General features: G+C 38.8%; 3 protein-coding genes across 3 annotated transcripts; 1 reads left to right on the top strand and 2 right to left on the bottom strand.

Annotated features, from left to right (window-relative positions):
• Positions 1-517: 517 nt before the first annotated feature.
• On the bottom strand, positions 518-4,808 carry LOC141758046 (uncharacterized). The gene is made up of 3 exons (XM_074619110.1): positions 4,518-4,808; positions 3,077-3,256; positions 518-2,888 (listed from the first exon to the last, which is right to left on the bottom strand). Exons 1-3 carry the CDS (start codon positions 4,621-4,623, stop codon positions 1,312-1,314), a joined length of 1,863 nt encoding a protein of 620 aa, XP_074475211.1. The 5' UTR covers positions 4,624-4,808; the 3' UTR covers positions 518-1,311.
• Positions 4,809-8,801: 3,993 nt separating this feature from the next.
• On the bottom strand, positions 8,802-11,615 carry g6pc1a.2 (glucose-6-phosphatase catalytic subunit 1a, tandem duplicate 2). The gene is made up of 5 exons (XM_074619725.1): positions 11,278-11,615; positions 11,087-11,196; positions 10,332-10,452; positions 9,758-9,873; positions 8,802-9,666 (listed from the first exon to the last, which is right to left on the bottom strand). Exons 1-5 carry the CDS (start codon positions 11,505-11,507, stop codon positions 9,164-9,166), a joined length of 1,080 nt encoding a protein of 359 aa, XP_074475826.1. The 5' UTR covers positions 11,508-11,615; the 3' UTR covers positions 8,802-9,163.
• A 651-nt stretch (positions 11,616-12,266) lies between these two features.
• Positions 12,267-14,846, top strand: g6pc1a.1 (glucose-6-phosphatase catalytic subunit 1a, tandem duplicate 1). Its single transcript, XM_074619726.1, has 5 exons — positions 12,267-12,691; positions 12,769-12,878; positions 13,341-13,446; positions 13,771-13,886; positions 14,075-14,846. The coding sequence occupies exons 1-5, from the start codon at positions 12,474-12,476 to the stop codon at positions 14,581-14,583; spliced, it is 1,059 nt and encodes a 352-aa protein (XP_074475827.1). The 5' UTR covers positions 12,267-12,473; the 3' UTR covers positions 14,584-14,846.
• The last annotated feature ends 4,292 nt before the right edge of the window (positions 14,847-19,138 follow it).

Genomic DNA, 19,138 nt, shown 5'->3' with positions numbered 1-19,138 from the left:
CTATTACGTTTTTTCATAAAATTATCGACATACAATACTATGAATTTTTTTCATGACATTTTTTGACATACTATATTATGACTTTTTTTCATGATATTATTCGACATACTATACTATGACTTTTTTTCACAAAATTATCGACATACAATACTATGACTATTTTTCATGATATTTTTCGACACTCTATACTATGACTTTTTTTCATAACATTTTTCAACATATAGCCAAGTAGTGTATTAAATGTAAGTTATTGAAAGTATTGAGATGAACTGCAGGTGATTTAAATATAATACATGTATTTCAATGTCATGTTCACGGGCCGCCATCGGCCCGTGGGACACACTCTGCTGTCAACCATCACTACAGTGATATCTCAATCATCACTATTAAATGTCACAGGTTATTAATGATTATTTTTTGCTGTCATATTGAAACAGACTTTACAAAATGCTTCACAATTCAGGATAAAATCAAAAGATCATGAACAGGGAAATAATGGCTCAAATGTCAATAATAATTATATATATTATGGTTTTATTTTATTTTTTATAAACTGAGGCATTGTTCTCAGGCTGCATCTTCAAAACAATGTTAACATTAAGACAGATTTCCTGCATATATTGATGATTTTAAACAGCATACTGTAGCACCATTCTATAAGAAATTGGTAATAAAAGACAAGTTGTGAAATGAATAAAAATAAAATCTGAAACAATTAAAAATACTAGTGTAAAACAAAATATTTGTTTTGTAACATCTTTCCATTAAGACAAACTCCTTTTTGAATAATAAAAAAAAAATCTTGTCGAGTATAATCATTTTGATAAGTGATCAGACAAACATCATGCATATGGGGCTTCAGTTTTATCTATCAAAGACATATAACTGGTAACATTTCATATGATATACAGTACAGTGGCCATTCTTTTGACATATGACAGATGACAGAGATCCCGCCTTTACGGGCCCCAATTTGGCAGTATCATTACTTTTTCGACAACAATCAAAACGATAAAGCAAGACTGACAGAATAATGTCGATAAATGCAATAAATATAACATAATAAATGTCAGAAAAATAGTGAAAAATGCAAATTTCCTGAAGATAATGTCTTTTTTTATGTCCAATTTGACAGTCCAAAAGCCACAAATGAACAATGCACCATCACATAAGACAGAAAAACAAGGTTTGGTATTTTTTCTTGTAAAATGACTTTAAATAATTTTCTGTCGATCGATTAATCGGCTAATTGTTCTCTTGGAAAGAAAGCAAATTAGTTCTTAAAATGTTGAACTGTTCCTTTAGCTGGCATTAAAGGCTCGTCAGCTGTGTGGATTCATCCTCGTGAGTCTGAACGTGTCTCTTCAGATCCTCCTTCCTCACGAATCCTTTGCCGCAGACGCCGCAGCCGTGCGTCCGCTCCCCCTCGTGGACGCCCATGTGTTTGGTCAGCGAGCCGCTCGCTGAGAAGCTTTTCCCGCAAACGTTGCACAGGTACGGTTTCTCTCCCGTGTGCGACCTCATGTGGATCTTCAGCGCTCCGCTCTTGTAGAACTTCTTGTCGCACACGCCGCACCGGTGCGTGGACTTTCCCGTGTGGATCATCATGTGCGTCTTCAGAGTTCCCCTCTGCCTGAACCCTTTCCCGCAGACGCTGCAGAGGAACGGTTTCTCCCCCGTGTGGATCCTCATGTGAGCCATCATGTACTCTTTAAAGCTGAAGCTCTGACCGCACACGCTGCAGATGTACGGTTTCTCCCCCGTGTGGACTCTCATGTGTCCCATCAGGTTTCCGTTCTGGGCGAACGCCTTGCCGCAGACGCTGCAGATGTACGGCTTCTCTCCCGTGTGCGTCCTCATGTGCATCTCCAGCTGTTTGTGGCTCTCAAAGTGTTTGCCGCAAACTTCACAGTCATTCGTTCGGATGTAAGTTTGCAAGTGAAGCCTCAAGCTGTCCTCGGACTCAAAACGCTTCCCGCACACGCCACAAAGATCTGCATCCCCCTCGTCTTCTTGAACATGCTTCAAAAACGAGGCTCTGTAGGAGAAAGACTTGCCACAGACTTTACAGCGGTATTTCAGATGCGATAAATCCTCCTTATTCTTAAGTCCTTTAGGTTTGTTTGATCCTTTTGTTTTGGACTTTTGTTCTTTGGTGTCATCTTTCTCGCTGTCTCCATCGTCACTCTCACTTCCTTCACTGTCCATCCACTCCTCATCACTGTCATCCTCTTTACTCTCAGCGTCAGAGCCCTCCGCCTCCGACTGTTTGTCCTCTGTTTGATCCCTGCAGCTGTTCTCTTCGTTGTGGGTTTGTAAATGCACCTTCAAGCTCTCTTCGGGGTCCAGATGTTTCCCACAGGCTCCGCACAGATCTGAGCTCTGTTCGTGCGTAAGTACGTGTTTCAGAAAAGATCGTTTGTACCGGAAAAACTTTCCACACACTCTGCAACAGCTCTGTCCTGCCGTTTGGCTCTTGTTTGTTGTAGAAATTTCCTGCTTTTTTATTTTCTTCCTAGCAACACTTTTGAGGAAAGACCTTCCACACGTTTTGCAACAATCCTCATGCTGACTTTGAGATGTTTTTCTTTTGTTTGATTTGAGATGTTTCTCTTTATCACTGTCATCATCTTCACTCGTAGCTTCTGAATTGTCTGATGAGAGAACCTCTTGGTCTCCAGATGGCAGCGTCTCTGTTTCCATCATAGCCGAGGTGCCCTTTTCTGCCCAAAGATGTGAAGGTCTACCGTGGACAAACTCGCAGTCTGTCTCCGTCGACGCGTCTTTACTCTGTGGCAGATTTGATGTTTTCTGGACCTGACTGGAGCTCCGGCTCTGCTCAGAGGAAGTGTCCTTCTCACCGTCCGACCCAGAGAGAGGCAGTCTGTCTGAGGGGAAGATGGAATAGAAAATTCAGCATGGAAACTGCAATAAATGCCAACACAAAGGCCATAACAATATTTCCTATAAACGGTGTGCATCAAGGTTACACTAGTTTAGTTTTAGTTAGTTTCAGTTTTTCAGAAAGTTTTAGTTTTTATATATTTAGTTTTACATTATTGAATGTATAATGTACCTGTTCTGTGTACATTTGTCTCTGTTTTCAACGTGATGCTCATCAGTTGGCGTTGGCGTTCGACCTCCTCGTGGGAACTGGAGACTTCTGCCATCATTCTCTCCAGGATCCTGAAGATCTCGTCAGCAACCGCCGACAGACGCTTGTGTACAGCTGCTCTCTGCTGTTCAGGTGTCATATCTGGAGGACAAAAGGAACAAAATCAGGCACAATTATTAAGAATAATTTCAAGAATATATATATATATATATATATATATATATATATTAATAAGTACAATTCTGAGGTACTTTTATTTTACTACATTTTCTACTACATTATACTGCTACTCCACTACAATATTTCTTCTTTTTACTCCACTACATTTATCTGACAAAAGTTACTTTACAGATTCAGATTCATTATATAAAATATAATCAACAAATAAATGATGATGTAATATTATGGATAAAGACATAACTTTATTGAGCCCTTGGAGAAATTTACAAGCTACCCAGCAGTATATAAAGTAAAAAACTAAACTCCACCTTTATCAGCTGTAACATTAAGGCATCACTGACTAAACTGGGTAAAAAAAGTTCGGAAACTTGTGTTTGGTCGATTATTTTTCTGTTGTTACAATGTTAATTGGCGTTGTATTTTACATCGTTGGAAAGCTTGTTTATTTACCTTCACAATGATGTCCAACTTGTAAGGATCATGCATCTGTGGGATGAGCAGTACAGCTGATTATGTGGGTAGCCCCAAGAAAAAATTGCCAAAATGCTCTGCCAATGGTAAACAGTGTATTCTCCTGTTGGAATTGACTCTTGTTTTGAGTTGTTTGGTGGATTGGATGATTGAACTCTCTATCAGTAACAAGGAACAAACAAGACATAATCAGCTGTGCTGCTCATCCCACAAATGCATGATCCTTACAAGTTGAACATCATTGTGAAGGTAAATAAACAAGCTTTCCAACCATGTAAAATACAATGACAATTAGCATTGTACCAACAGAGAAATAATCCACCAAACACACGTTTCTGAACTTTTTTTCCCCCAGTTTATAATATACAGCATATTATTCTGAAATGGGCCATTCTGCATAATGAGTGCTTTTACTTTTTGCACTTTAAGTATACTTTGATGCTAGTACTTTTGTACTTTTATGTAAGTATGCATGAATGCAGGACCTTTACTAGTAACAGAGTACTTTTACACTGTGGTATTGCTACTTTTACTTAAGTAAAAGAAGGGTAATTCTTCCACCACTGCAGGTACATTAACTGTATCTACAGTACAGTAACATAGTAGACTAGTAAAATATGGTATTGTGCTGTTTTTGCCTTTGGGAGCAGAAGATAACAGCCTGATATTAAAGTGATAAAGGAGATGTATTGATTATATAAACTATGTTGTTGTTGTTGTCTTATTAAAGAGCTGTGTTGCGTTCACGGACCTGCAGTAATCAGCAGCTTCTCCTCCAGAGAGCTGTAGATCTCCTCCGCTGCTGTCTTCAGTCTGTCGACCAGCAGCTTCACCGCCTCCAGTTTATCACACATCATGGACCGATACAGTCTCCTTTCAACCCGGGAGCATGTTGTGTCTTCAGCCGCTCCGCCAGACACGTTTTACCTGGTGAAACTAAACTAAACGTGCAGGTACGAGCAGCCAGGTAGGCAGACAAGACACAGCACTTCCGGGTTCTTCTTCTTCGTGTGTTGTATAAATGTTAGGGTTGAAGGTGAAACAGCGCCACCCTCTGGTCTTACATGGTACTACAGCTGGTCTTAGATGGTACTACAGCTGGTCTTACATGGTATTACAGCTGGTCTTACATGGTATTACAGCTCTCAATGTCCCAGCAAGGTGGAAGAAGTACTGAGATAAGTAGCAATAAAACAGTGTAAAAATACTTTCAAGTAAAAGTCCTGCATTCAAAATTTTACTTACGTAAAAGTACACAAGTATTAGCATCAAAATGCACTTAAAGTATAAAAAGTACTCATTTATGCAGTATAAGATAAGATAAGAACTGTATTGATCGCACACTGGGGAAATTCAATTGTTACAGCAGCTCAAGAGTCAAAGAAGCAAAAGAAAAAAAGTGATTTTGTGATAAATAAAAATTAAACAGGATTAAAAAAAACAAAACAAGACAAAAATAACAAACACACACACACACACACACACACACACACATATATATTATATTATATATATATTATATATTAATTATAATTATATATATTATATATATATATATTATATATTATAATTATATATGTATATATATTGTTTTTTATATATATATATATATATATATATATATATTGTTTTATAAATATATAATACAATTATATATATATTGTTTTATATATATAAAATAAAATAATATCTATATTGTTTTATATATATATATATATATATATATATATAAAAATAATAATAATAAAAATATATATAATTCTATTTGTATTTTTGGAACATTTCCTACAATGTGAATAAAATACAGAGTTGAACAGTCTTGTGAGAGAGAATAATAAAAAATAATAAAATATGTTATTGCAAATGTTTAACTATGTAATCTGCTTCTATCGTAGTTTGTAAAAAAAAAGAGAAAAAAAAGGGAATTGACATCATGATGCAGACGTGTGGTGCAGGTCACGTGTCTCAGTTTCACCTCTGTGGTCTGTGTACACACCAACACTGCTGCAAAATGGGGGGCAGCAGCCCCCACATTGCGCACCTCGGCACTGGCCCTTGCTTACTCTGCAGCAGAATACTGTGCCCCTGTTTGGTCCAGGTCACCCCATACACACCATGTGGACACCCAGCTCAACACAACCATGCGAATCATAAGCGGGACTATTCGTTCAACACCACTCCCCTGGCTCCCTGTCCTATCCAATATAACCCCCCCACATATCCGGCGAGTAGCATCTACTCAAAGGATGCTTCAAAAGGTCGAAGACTCTCCCCATCTACCAATCCATGCAGACATCTGCAACCCACCCACTGCCCGTCTTCCATCTAGACGACCAATATGGAAGAATACCCCACCAGCCGACTTCACCACCCAATCAGCATGGGAAAAGGAATGGGAGTCCAAGGATGTCCCAAACAAACATCTGGTGTCAGACCCCACCCTACAGGTCCCTGGCACCAACCTGCCAAGGATACAGTGGTCAACTCTTAATAGATTCAGGTCCAGACATGGCCCCTGCTTGGCCAGCCTTCACAAATGGGGCAGCAGCCCAAGCCCATTGTGTGCCTGTGGAGAGGTGCAAACAATGGAACACATCATTGAAGCTTGCCCGCTCCACAGTCTAAAAGGAGGGTTAGACACCCTCCATACAGCAGACCAGGAGGCAACTGCATGGCTCAAGGACTTTGCATTCGCTAAATAAATAAATAAAACTGCTGCAGCATCAGCAGTTTAACTGACCTGTGAACAAAGAGTTTTCTTTCCAGGAATGGTCTCATTTATTGTAAAATAAACTCAAATATTGATTTCAAAGTGTTAATCATTTTTCATGATAAAAATTAAATAAGAATAAATAAATAAATACATAAATAAATGCAAATATGTTTTGGAATAAACATAAAGCCACCTGGAAATATAATGATGCATAAATATAAAACATCTTAAAACCTGCATTTTTGTTTGCATATAAAAAATGGGATGTTACAGTTGCTCTTCTATAAAGCATAAAGAAATGTAAGAAAATAGAAATAAAGGCGTTTGTATCATGAAAATGATGTACATAATGCTACAACATATAACACAATATATGTAGGGAAATATAAATAAATAATAAAAATAAGAATAAGAAATTAGAAATAAAACATATTTTGCAGTCATGGGCCAATACCTGTTTGTTTAAAGATATATGTAACTTGTATTTAATTTTGCAGCATTAAGTCTTGACCCATTTTTGTTGAGAAACTGCAGTGATGTCAGTGACACACTTTTCCATAACTCAATGTTCATCAGGGATGTTTTGCGTGTATTCTGCAAAACACAAACAGACAAATATTGGATGTTCAGCCTCAGACGGTTGCATGACGTGTGGACATATGTCATCGCAGCATGTCAGGCTAAAGGCCAGGGCTCTGGTGCTGAGTTAATCATTCATATCTGGATTTGCCCAAATGTTATCTTCACCTTTATGAGGTTGTACAACAGTCAAAATGGGACATGAGATTTCTGCAAGGGGGACATGTGTGTATTTATTTCTAACAAAAATAGATGAGTTTTTAGAAAATATACAGCTTGACAAGGTGGATAAATTGTTGTCTGACCTATAGACAACTTGTCAGTGGATGAAAACGCGAAGGAGGTCTGTGGGTTTATGATTAATAATGTGAAGATTACATTTCTCAAAAATACAAAAAAATTCAGACAAAAAAGACAAGAATATCTAAAAGTTAAAAAAGAAAGTGTAATATTCATAGAAATGTGTTTACCGCTGAATGTGTAAGGACAAAAAGTTAAGAGTATAAGAAAGAGTTATAGCACGGAAGGCCTATAGGAAGAAAGTGGAGTTGTAGAAGACGCTGAACAGCTCTGGTAAAGGTAATAAACATAACATTTCGCCTAAACATTTCCACAAGCATTTTAAAACATTGTCTGACTGGGATGTACTGATTACTGAGTATTTTTTAAGTTGGCTGTAACGGATACTCGTTTGACAGTATGTGTTAAATGCTGGTTTTACTGAATAAGAAATTAAGAAGGTTATTCTAAAACTAAAACCAGGAAAAGCAGCAGCAATAGACCAAATCTTGAACGAGTATATTAAAAGCACTGACTGCATTTTTATGCCCCTATATGCCTTTTTGTTTAACACGACTCTGAAGACTGGGTGCTCGGTTTGTGTGCCAGTTTATGTTTAAGAGGAAAAGTGTCTGTAACAATTACAGAGGAATCACAGTTTTGAGTTGTCTGGGTAAACTGTTGTAAGTTCTGTGAGGATAAATCTATCCTGAGGGGAAAAACTAGTAATTCTAATTGTCAGATAAATGTAGTGGTGTTACACGTACAATATTTTCCTCTGAAATACAGAGTTACCAAATATAATATTATAATATATAATATTAGTTTGGCATGGATGGTCAAAGTGTCCTTGAGCAAGATACTGAACCCCAAATTGGGCTGTTCCATCGGTGTGTGAATGTTGACATGTAGTGTAAAGCGCTTTGAATGGTTGGAAAACTAGAAAGGCGCTATATAAATGCAATTCCATTCATCATTTACCAATATAGTCAAAATAGATCCACTTCAACCAGTTAATACATTAAAATAGTGGTAATAATTAAAAAATATAATAACACTTTGAGAAGGGACACTTTGTTGTCTGATGAGTACTTTTAAACTCACATAAGATACATTTGTTCCTTTACCTGAGTACAATTTTCAATGCTGTGCTTTTACTTAAGTATTTTCACTCTGAGGTACTTAAAGGTGCAGTGTGCAGGATTTGGCGGCATCTAGCGGTGAGGTTGCAGATTGCAACCAACTGAAACTTCTCCCGTGTGCCAAGCGTGTCGGAGAACTACGGTGGCCGACATGAACATGTGAAAGTCGATATCTAGAGCCAGTGTTTGATCCCAATATAGTTATTCCACTACTGGCGAGTGGAGACGATCTACTGTATGCGATTGAATAGATGAATGCGGATTAATGGCTAAATAATCATGTAGTTGAGTCCAGTGAAATATGAACCAAGTCATTAAATACATTTTCAAGATTTTTTTTATTAAAAAATATTCCAAACAGTTTCAAAAAATACTTTCTATAACATTTAAAATACATTACTAATACAGTTGAAATAGCATATGAGGTTTAACACAGCAGCAGCTGCAGCTTATCATATTTTGCTGAATTCAGAAGTGGTCTTTGTAAGTGACGCTATCCTGGATAGTGCTTTCACTTAGTGTCAAATGTTGTTCATAGAGGTCAGCGTCCAAATCACACCAGTCACAATGTCCCGTTGATCTTCCTGAGGATCAGTTGGACATATGAAGCACCAGAGGAAACTTGTTGTTTTTTGATCAGGAAGAGATTCCTTGTCATTAGTCTGTATAATCTGAATTTACTGCTCACAGTCCCTTCTTGTTCTGCAGACTCAGAGCTCCGTTCACGCAGTACGGGATGATGCTGACGGTGACCAGAGGCACAGTGGCGCTCTTGCAGAAGGACAGCAGGTAGAAGAGGGCGGCGGTGTGCGTGGGAGGCTTGAAGGAGTCGAACAGGTGCAGCAGGACCAGAGAGCTGACGACGCACGCCGCTTTCACCAGCTTGCTGCTGCTCTTCTTGGTCTCGGTGTACAGCGGCGAGTGCAGGCCCAGGCCGAGGCCGAACAGGGTGCCCATGTTACGCAGGAGGCTGGCGAATGGCGTGGAGTCCAGGTGGACCCACTCGGGCTTCACGCACCACTTCTGGGCTTTCTCCAGAGTCCACAGCAGGTCCACACCCACAGCTTTCAGGATGAGGTAGAAGCCGACGGCGAAGGAGGTCAAGAAGAGAGTCGTGTAGAAGTATTTCTTCATGCTGGCGTTGTAGATCCACTGAGTTCTGTTGAAGGCTTCAGCCACGATCATACCTACAATACATCGACATGTCCAGGTTAATATTATGGGTTGTATCTTAGTCAACCGACCACTAAACTGAGGTATTAGAAGATTTCTACTGACCTGAGATGACGCCACAAATGACCTGGTGGGGGAAGTGGGCGGCGATGAAGACCCTGGAGAGACAGACGCACACCTGGACTCCCCAAAACAGCGTCCACAACACAGCCTTCAGATACCTGTCAACACACACAATCAGACAACTGAGCTCAATGAATGTGTCACAAGACACCAGCAGAGTCGACACAATAAACCTCAATAAACGGTAACTGTCACTTTGCAAAACGTCATATGGACGATCAGTCTTAGAGAGTAGAGTAAAACCATGGAACTGCAACACAATTTTAATGTTTTAGAGGTATTAAATCATGGCAAAAAGAAAAGCAACACATAACGACAATTGGTGTCTTTGCAAGTCAAAGCAAGTCAACCTTTTAAAGCTATATAACAATTGACAAAGTCATGAGAACTTCAGCTGCCTGGACGTCAAAACAACTCATGAATAATCTCTCCTCTCCAGCCGATAGTTGTCAGGAGTCAATGATCAACCACAGCACAGGACAGATAGAATGTCCTCAGCGATAAGCTCTGCACAAAAATGGTAAACAACACCGACATCAATAGTCTTCTCACTAACCATTCCTTGTTGCTGGATTTCTTGCCTCCATACTTCTTCTTGCTGGTCATGATGGCGAGGATGGAGGTCACCAGGGTGTAGTAGACGCCAGCAGCTCCCATCGCGTGGCCAGAGGGACTGCCTGGATAAAACACACATAAACACAGAGGGTTGATATCAGAGGCTGATTCACTCAAGAACAACAATGACTGCATTGTTCATTCATCAGCTTTTGTTGTTTCAAAGTGACTGAATGAATGAATGAGGAACATTTTATCTCATTGTAATGTTACTACTAGCAATTAATTCATTGATAAAATGTGACATAAATTGATATTTCTGTTTTAATTTGCTTCTTTATTTATTTATCTTTGTATTGATTCCCTTATTTATTTATTCTTCTATTTAATTTTCCCTTTTTTTTATTTATGTATTTATTTTTTATTAATTTTTAAATCTATTTATTTTAGCATGTTTTTTTTATTTTTTGCATTAATATTTTATTTACTTATTTTTGCATTTATTTTATATTTATTTTTAAATGTATGTATTTATATATATATATATATATATATCATTATGCATTTATTATATATATTATTTCTGCACAATTTTCCAAATCCAAATCTGCAGCTGATATTGCACCCACATAGGTAGATTTATTTGTGTTTAATCAGATAACCACACAGCAAACCTGGGCCATGTGATATTCCAGGAGAGTGGGAAGAACTGGAGGTTAACGGGTCCATCCATGCATGTATAGTGTCATTTCTCACCTGGTCCGGTCTCACAGGTCATGGGGTACTGCTCGATGTGAGGACGAAGTGTGTTTGCATAATGAGCCGTCTCGTGGACCCACCAGTACGGCCTCTCGCCAAACAGAATCCTGAAGAACAGAAACATGCACTCAATTAAGAAAAAATGTCATTTGAAGAACTCACAATTCAAAAGATTTCCCTTGACTCACCATTTGAACACCAAGTTGAGCCAGTCTCCGATCACGGCCACCCAGATGAGCTTGATGCCCACCGAAGAACGCAGGTGAATCCAAAGCGGGAAGAAGATGAAGAAGGTGTTCCTGAGGTCCGCCGCCCAGGAGACCCAGAGAAACCAACCCTGAGCGTCCTGGTAGTTGGTCTGCAGGTAGTGAGTGGTGCTCACTCCAAAGCCCTGCATGGCGTCCATTATGGCGTTCATCTTTTTGCCTCAAGAGAGGGAGTGAAATCTCAGCCTGGTGCTGCTGTGTGACAAGAAAACTGTTGCTATCAGTAACACAGCTGGTTGGTTTTATACCAGAGGGACCCACCGCCGAAACGCATGCTCACGCTGATCTTTGGACCTTGCACATGTGTAATAAAACACCGGCAGTCAGGAGAGTTTGGGAGGTTTGTCACACAAACATGTTGAGAAGATAGCGGGAAAACGTCAATTTTTGTCTTTGTCGCTGAACTACTGTACGCAGCACAGAGAGGAAGTGGACTGGATTTCATAATTAAATCAATCACAAACAAACCAGTTTGCAGATTTTACTGAGCTGCAAAAATATCTTTTAATATCAGCCTTTCTTTCTTGTATTCGTGCAGCCACTGAGTAACAATTTGTCAGTTATGTAATTGTGTTTTTCTGATTGGAGTGATCCATTTGTAGGTTACATAAGGAGGTCAATGATTAAATGATTGAAGCTGAGGAGATAGTCAGGGATAAAACAGATGATTGGATAGGTTGTAGGTCGTCTACAAGTCACTGCTCCGTCGTGACGAGTAGATGAGCAAATGTTCTCACATTTGGAGTATAGGAAGTAACAAATGACGCACTATCCATATGGGACACAGAGGACTAAATTTGAGCCAAGATCAATTGGATTTCACAAACTTGAGATCAGAACAGAAGCTGCTTCATTTTCATTGATCAGAGATTAAAAATAAAAGGTTTTCCCAGAAATCTGTGATCCGTCAGAGGGTGATGGATTATAGCACAAGGGGGCCTCGAGGGGTGTAAAGGTTAAGGAACCCGTCTGCACCCGTCCCAAAGGCAAACAAATTTTGCTAGCCTTGAGTAAAGTCCGATGGGGGATCACACCGAGGCAGATCAAGAGGAGACTGTCTGGACTAACAGAGAGACCCAGATTCAGTGCACCATCCTCAGGCAGGAGGTTGTGATATCATGGATCTTCTCCACAGCTGGGGGGTCGAGCTGGCGGTCCATCTGCAGACCGCTTACAGCAGCTATGAGGGTTTGTTCAGCTTGGCGTCCACGGTGGCCGACCTGCACACCACGTACTTCTGCTTCTTCCCCATCTGGTTCCACCTGCGGAGGGACACTGGGCTCCGGCTCATCTGGGTGGCCGTCCTCGGAGACTGGCTCAACCTGGTCCTGAAATGGTAAACAGCTGTTTTTAGATGTGATGTGAACACATAAAGAGTTGTATTGTGAGTTTATTGGTGTGTTTTCATGGCAGGGTTCTGTTTGGGGAGAGACCGTACTGGTGGGTTCATGAGACCCGGTTTTATGGAGCAGGACCGGCACCTTCTCTGCAGCAGTTTCCCATCACATGTGAGACCGGACCAGGTACAGTTCATGAACCAGACCTGTAGAGGATCACATGACGATTCCTTGATTGATTTGGTCTGTTATAGCTGAATGGTTTATCTGGTACAGTGAACTATTAGCCAGATAATATCTACAGTGTTTGGCTCGTGGCTTTCTTTGAATGAATATGATCTCTGAGGTCATAAACTCCACAACTTTTGACCTTTTGTAGTGATTTTTATCTTTTAACATGTGTAAAGGGGTTTGTAGTTTGGATTGCACAATGTCTCCTTTCTGGTGAATGGTTTAGTGATTGCATTATCTTGGTTTCTTTTCTGTCTGCATATATATACTTAGTTACACTAAGTCCATTTACTCAAGTACAGCACTTAAAGGAACAGTGTGTTGTATTTCAGGGGATCTATTAGTAGAAATGGAATATAATATTCAGCTAACAGCTTATTAAGTAATACATAATTGCATCTCACCTCTTCCTTGCAGGAAGCCCATCAGGTCACGCTATGGGTGCAGCTGGCGTCTGGTACGTGATGATAACGGCGCTACTCGCTGTTGCAACAGAGAAGCGATGCCCCCTTTTACTATACAAGTGAGTCTGTGGTAATACACTGAATAGGGTAAAAGAAAAATGAACTAATAGATATCACTATGAAACTTCCCCAGTTAATTACTTACATTAAGACAATTATTTATTGTATTACAAGTTGTTTAAATATGCAAATGAGGCCTTATCTAATTCTAACTTTTGGTGAATTTAGGAGAAATCTACAGACGCAGATAGACAAAGTAGTAAAATAAACACCTGAATGTGTATTTTGTATGTTTTTTTTTCCACTAGTCTAAAAGAAGACATGTTATGGAAGCAAAATAGCCCAAAATCTCAAATGTTTTTATCTTATTCCCTCTCTGTCAGATTCTTGCAGGTAGGCCTGTGGTTGTTAATGGGCCTGGTGGAGCTGCTGGTCTGCATGTCCAGGGTCTACATGGCGGCCCACTTCCCACACCAGGTCGTTGCTGGAGTCATAACAGGTCAGTCTGCCTAAATAAGTCAAGATTTATACATTTTGTAGTGATGAAAGTGGAGATTTGTGTCATATTTGGCTTCTATTATCATACATATAATATTAGGGAAGTGGTCAGAGTGCAATAAAACCAGTACTCACCTAAAAGCTCTTCTGGTCCTCTGTGTGATGGACCCTCCTTCTCTGTTTTTGTAGGTGTACTTGTTGCTGAGGTCGTCTCGAAGATGACGTCCATCTACAACGCCAGCATGAAGAGATACTTCTACACGACTCTGTTCTTGACCTCCTTCGCCGTCGGCTTCTACCTCATCCTGAAAGCTGTGGGTGTGGACCTGCTGTGGACTCTGGAGAAAGCCCAGAAGTGGTGCGTGAAGCCCGAGTGGGTCCACCTGGACTCCACGCCGTTCGCCAGCCTCCTGCGTAACATGGGCACCCTGTTCGGCCTCGGCCTGGGCCTGCACTCGCCACTCTACGCCGAGACCAAGACCGAGAAAACAAGCTCCAGTTTCAAGATGGGATGTATTGTTGTCTCCTTATTCCTGCTGCAGCTGCTGGACGGATGGACATTTTCTTCTGAAAATCTTATGACTTTCTATTTCCTGTCTTTTGGTAAAAGTGCAGTTGCACCTTTAATCCCGACCGCTCTGGTTCCCTGGGCGCTCTGCCGGATCTGCAACGGAGAGAGAGGAGTCAAGAACTTGTGATTCAGACTCAACTTGTAGTTTAAAGTCAATTATTAGTTTAATTTTCTGTATCTAGTCGGGTTTGTTTCTTCACAAAGACATTTAGATGTTTTGGATAATGTCCCTGAGGTTATTGTGCTGGCCTGGATATCGGTTCCTTTAAGGAATATGTACTGTGGTTCGACATTTGGGGAAATATAGGGAATCGTGGAGCATTATATGTTAATCTTTGGAGGCTGATGTTTACAAACGGGTAGGTATGACTTCAGATCTGTAAGCCAAATGCCACCTACATCATCATCCGGACAGGTTGAGGTTGAGGTTGAGGTTTATAATGTGCCTAGATCAGAAAAAGTGGGATTCAACAAGCCATTCAGATTTGGCTCTCCTTCCTATATCACATGCAGGCTCATTCGAATATATCGCCCACGACTTGAGAACTACCTTTGCAAAGGTGCACCATATTTTTCTCACAAGCCAATCAGAGCAGACTGGGCTTTTCTTAAAGAGACAGGCGCTTAAAACAGAGCATTTCAGACAGAGAGTGAATACAGGTATATTCAGACAGACAGTATGAGATAAATAATGTGTTTTTTCAACATTAAAGCATGTACACATGTTCTCGTAGAAACCCAAAATGCAAGTATGAACCTGAAAATAAGCACGATATGTCCCCTTTAATGTCAGTATACACATGTAAGAAAAGATTTTTATACAAGTTAGTGCTTTTTCGGCTCAATGATGCATAAATGATGGAATAAAAACAGTTTTTTATAACCACTTCCTTTCTGTAAAGACTTGTGCTTATTTTTAGTAGCTCCCCTGTCGGGTTTCCCTGAATGTCTCAGACTGATACTGATTAATTCTCCGGCAGGAACAACCATCAAATATTAACCCGAGCACGCTCGCTTCACTCGGCAGTCCCACATAGTGACACAGCCGTTCACCACGAGCTTTCAGAAAAGACACGCCGGGTCAAGGGTCAGAATGCGTTGCAGACAACACGTGTGTCCCCTTTAAGGCTCTAAAAGCGGTACATTGTTCAGGCGACATATCAAAGGGTGTGTGGTACTGACATCAGCAGGATTGAGGTGACAGACACACCTCTGCCACGCTGATAATTAGATTATAAAACGACAGCAATTATGCGTCACTTAAAGTCACTGGGGTAGTGATAAAAAAGTAGGAATAGTATGAGCGATCATAGGTTCAGTTTTAAAGCTAGAGTGAAGATAATGGCATCATATGAAACTAGAAAAACCTGATGAATCCATCGGTACCAACCATGTCATACAAGCTTGTCGTGAAGGAGGTTAAATAATGCTCCAAACTTAGGTTAAATTTTGGCGAGGCAAAACTGGCATGGTCATTTTCAAAGGGGTCCCTTGACCTCTGACCTCAAGATATGTGAATGTAAATGGGTTCTATGGGTACCCACGAGTCTCCCCTTTACAAACATGCCCACTTTATGATAATCACATGCAGTTTGGGACAAAAAATATGCAGTATAAATGTGTTATTTTCGCCCAACTGTATTCATGTGTGATGATGTTAGTCCCCATAGTAGCCATTTCATTGTGGTGAGACCATTTTTTTTTTTATTTGACCTCACTGTATAAAATGACCTGTGGTGACCTCTAGGATAATCACAGCCTCATGAAACTTTACAGTCACAAACTTCAGACCTAGAGCATTCAGAGGATGGATGGCTTTCCTAGCTAGATGACAATAAGGGGGTTTCTGAGCAGTTTACACAACAGAAGAGCTCGCTATCCAATCGCTGAAATATGCAATTCTTGCAGAAATCTCCAAATGTCAAAAGTTTTTGATACCAAATCACAGCATGGCTTTTTCTATGGTGTTCCTCAAGGTCTTGGTGTCTTAATGTGGTATTTTGGAGGGGTTATTGATCACTTTTATCAATTCTCGAGTGGTAAAAAATGGTTAAATTTAGCATCAAATCTGTGTAACAAATGGTATCAACCCAAACATTGCTGCAACAACATATGAGACATAATAGAGCATCATACAATGTTCTAAACCCTGATACACTTTCATATTTATTTTAATTAATTAATTAATTAATTAATGTTTATTTATGATTAATGCCTAGAATAATTTGACACACAGTGCTGAGCTGCATCTTAAATTAATCTTCAGGTTCTCAGCTTTCAGATGATGTACACCACTTCTATGTGACATCTACTGCTGATCTGCTATCTCGCCCTAAAGACCCCCTGTACCCCCCTAAAAGAGACAAAAACAGGTCTATTGCGGGTCTCAGAGGGTTAATCTCAGTTGTACACAACACACAAGGTCAAGGTGAGGCCGCTTTTGACGCAGTTTCCCAACTGCAAAGTCTCCTTTTAACCATCTTATCTCTGAGGGCCCTCTTAACAATTTTCCGGTGCTTATGTCATGAAGTCATATCTGTATGCTCTGTGAGGGCAGGTTGCATTGTGGGAGAATAGACAGACAGAGAGAGGGGGATTCAGCGGGAAGCGTCAGGAACATTGAGCAACACCACCCGTTTATATCTACATACGGAGCCCTGCAGTCGGTGTTGTGTTGAAAACTGTTTCCCCGTCTAAATTTTTCTTCTTTATACAAGACAAATGTGCATTTAGTGCAAAACTAACTGCACATATTACAAATAACTCAATATTCAAGCAAACATATCTGTATATCTTGGCAATTACATCAGTGTGTCTTCAGCTGAGTATAGTGTGTTGTGTCTTGCTTTCAGTCAAGCTGCTGATGTGCAGAACGCCACAGTGACATCTGCAGGTCAACAGTGAACACAGATACTCAATGTTTTCCTCTAATAATAAAAGGTGTTTTACTGCCCCAACCTTATTCCTTAAGGGAGTAAACTGACGACCCCTGACTAAGTAACATTTCATGGATATTTCAAATTATATTCAATGCACAACAATAACAGTCAGAATAACTAATAAACTGCACAATTGACCCAAATAGTGAACAGTTGTGTCTAGAAGGTAACCCGCAAACTGTGAAATCTGATATGCAAAAACTCTTGCGAGACTCGCTGCCTGACGACCTATCCTAACCATCTCGCAAGAGTTTCCCCAACTCGTGGGTTCCCTTCTAGACACGAGCATAAACGCAGTAACAGCAGAAAGTTTGTGTAAAATGTCCCAAGAAAAGTCTGAAAAATGTCCCAAAAAAAAGTTGGAAAAAAGTCTGGAAAAATTACTGGGAAAAAAAGATGGAAAAATGTTGGAAAAAAAAGACTAAATAAATGTCCGTAAAAAAAAAAAAGTCTGAAAATGTCCCAAGAAAAAGACTGAAAAAATTCTGGAAAAAAATGACTGGAAAAAAAAAAAGTTTGAAAAAAAAGTCTGAAAAAAGTCTGGGAAACAAAAAGATGTAAAAATGTTGGGAAAAAAAGACTAAAAAAATGTCTGTAAAAAAAAAAAAAGTTTGAAAAAAAAGTCTAAAAAAATGTCTGAAAAATGTCCCAAGAAAAGTCTGAAAAAAAGACTAAGACTAAAAAAATGTCCGAAAAAATTTCCATAAAAAGAAATCTGAAAAAAATCTGAAAAATGTCTGGAAAAAAAAGTCTGAATATAAGTTTGAAAAAAAAGTTTGAAAAAAAGTTTGAAAAAAAAGTTTGAAAAATGTTGGAAAACAAAAGTCTAAACAATTTCTGAAAAAAGTAAAAAAAATAATAAAAAAAGTCTGGAAAAAATTTCCATAAAAATAAATCTGAAAAAAGTCTGAAAAAAAAGTTTAAAAAAAAGTTTGAAAAACCAAAGTCTAAACAATGTCTGAAAAAGGTAAAAAAAAAAAAAAAAAAAAAAAAAAAGGAAAAAATTTCCATAAAAAGAAATCTGAAAAAAGTCTGAAAAAAAAGTCTGAAAAATGTCTGGAAAACAAAAGTTTGAAAAATGTTGGAAAACAAAAGTCTAAACAATGTCTGAAAAAGTAAAAAAAAATAAAAAAAAAAAAGTTTGAAAAAAAAAGAGTCTGAAAATGTCCCAAGAAAAAGTTTGAAAAAAGTCTGAAAAAAGTCTGGAAAAATTACTGGAAAAATGTTGGAAAAAAAAGACTAAATAAATGTCCGTAAAAAAAAAAAAGTCTGAAAATGTCCCAAGAAAAGACTGAAAAATGTCCGAAAAAAATGTTTGAAAAATAGTGGAAAATAAAGTCTAAACAATGTCTGAAAAAGGTAAAAAAAAAAAAAAGAAAAAAGTCTGAAAAATGTCCCAAAAAAAAGTTGGAAAAATGTTTGAAAAAAAAAGACTAAAAAAATGTCTGTAAAAAAAAAAAAGTCTAAAAAATGTCCCAAGAAAAGTCTGAAAAAAATCTGGAAAGAATTTCTGAAAAAAAAGTTTGAAAAATGCTGTAAAATAAAGTTTAAACAATGCCTGAAAAAGGTAAAAAAAAAAAAAAAAAAAGGAAAAAAGTCTGAAAAACATTCTGAAAAATAGTGATTAATTTGCGATTAACCACATTAAATATTTTAATTGACAGCCCTAAAAAAAATGTTATCCAATATCTAATAAGACATATTTGCAAACACATAAATGCCAAAAATAATTCTCTTATCAAA

Source organism: Sebastes fasciatus, chromosome 20 (genome assembly GCF_043250625.1).
Source record: "Sebastes fasciatus isolate fSebFas1 chromosome 20, fSebFas1.pri, whole genome shotgun sequence".
NCBI lineage: Eukaryota > Metazoa > Chordata > Actinopteri > Perciformes > Sebastidae > Sebastes > Sebastes fasciatus.
The sequence above is the reverse complement of the archived record's forward strand: the minus strand, read 5'-3'. Positions and strand labels throughout refer to the sequence as shown.

Coding starts and splice junctions, on each gene's coding strand:
- LOC141758046 (XM_074619110.1), bottom strand. CDS start 4,623: ATGATGTGTGATAAACTGGAGGCGGTGAAGCTGCTGGTCGACAGACTG. Junction 3,257..4,517: donor GAAGCTGCTGATTACTGCAG/GTCCGTGAACGC, acceptor TTTGTCCTCCAG/ATATGACACCTGAACAGCAG. Junction 2,889..3,076: donor GACAAATGTACACAGAACAG/GTACATTATACA, acceptor TCTTCCCCTCAG/ACAGACTGCCTCTCTCTGGG.
- g6pc1a.2 (XM_074619725.1), bottom strand. CDS start 11,507: ATGAACGCCATAATGGACGCCATGCAGGGCTTTGGAGTGAGCACCACT. Junction 11,197..11,277: donor CTCAACTTGGTGTTCAAATG/GTGAGTCAAGGG, acceptor TCTGTTCTTCAG/GATTCTGTTTGGCGAGAGGC. Junction 9,874..10,331: donor AAATCCAGCAACAAGGAATG/GTTAGTGAGAAG, acceptor GTGTGTTGACAG/GTATCTGAAGGCTGTGTTGT.
- g6pc1a.1 (XM_074619726.1), top strand. CDS start 12,474: ATGGATCTTCTCCACAGCTGGGGGGTCGAGCTGGCGGTCCATCTGCAG. Junction 12,692..12,768: donor CTCAACCTGGTCCTGAAATG/GTAAACAGCTGT, acceptor TTTTCATGGCAG/GGTTCTGTTTGGGGAGAGAC. Junction 13,447..13,770: donor TGCCCCCTTTTACTATACAA/GTGAGTCTGTGG, acceptor CCTCTCTGTCAG/ATTCTTGCAGGTAGGCCTGT.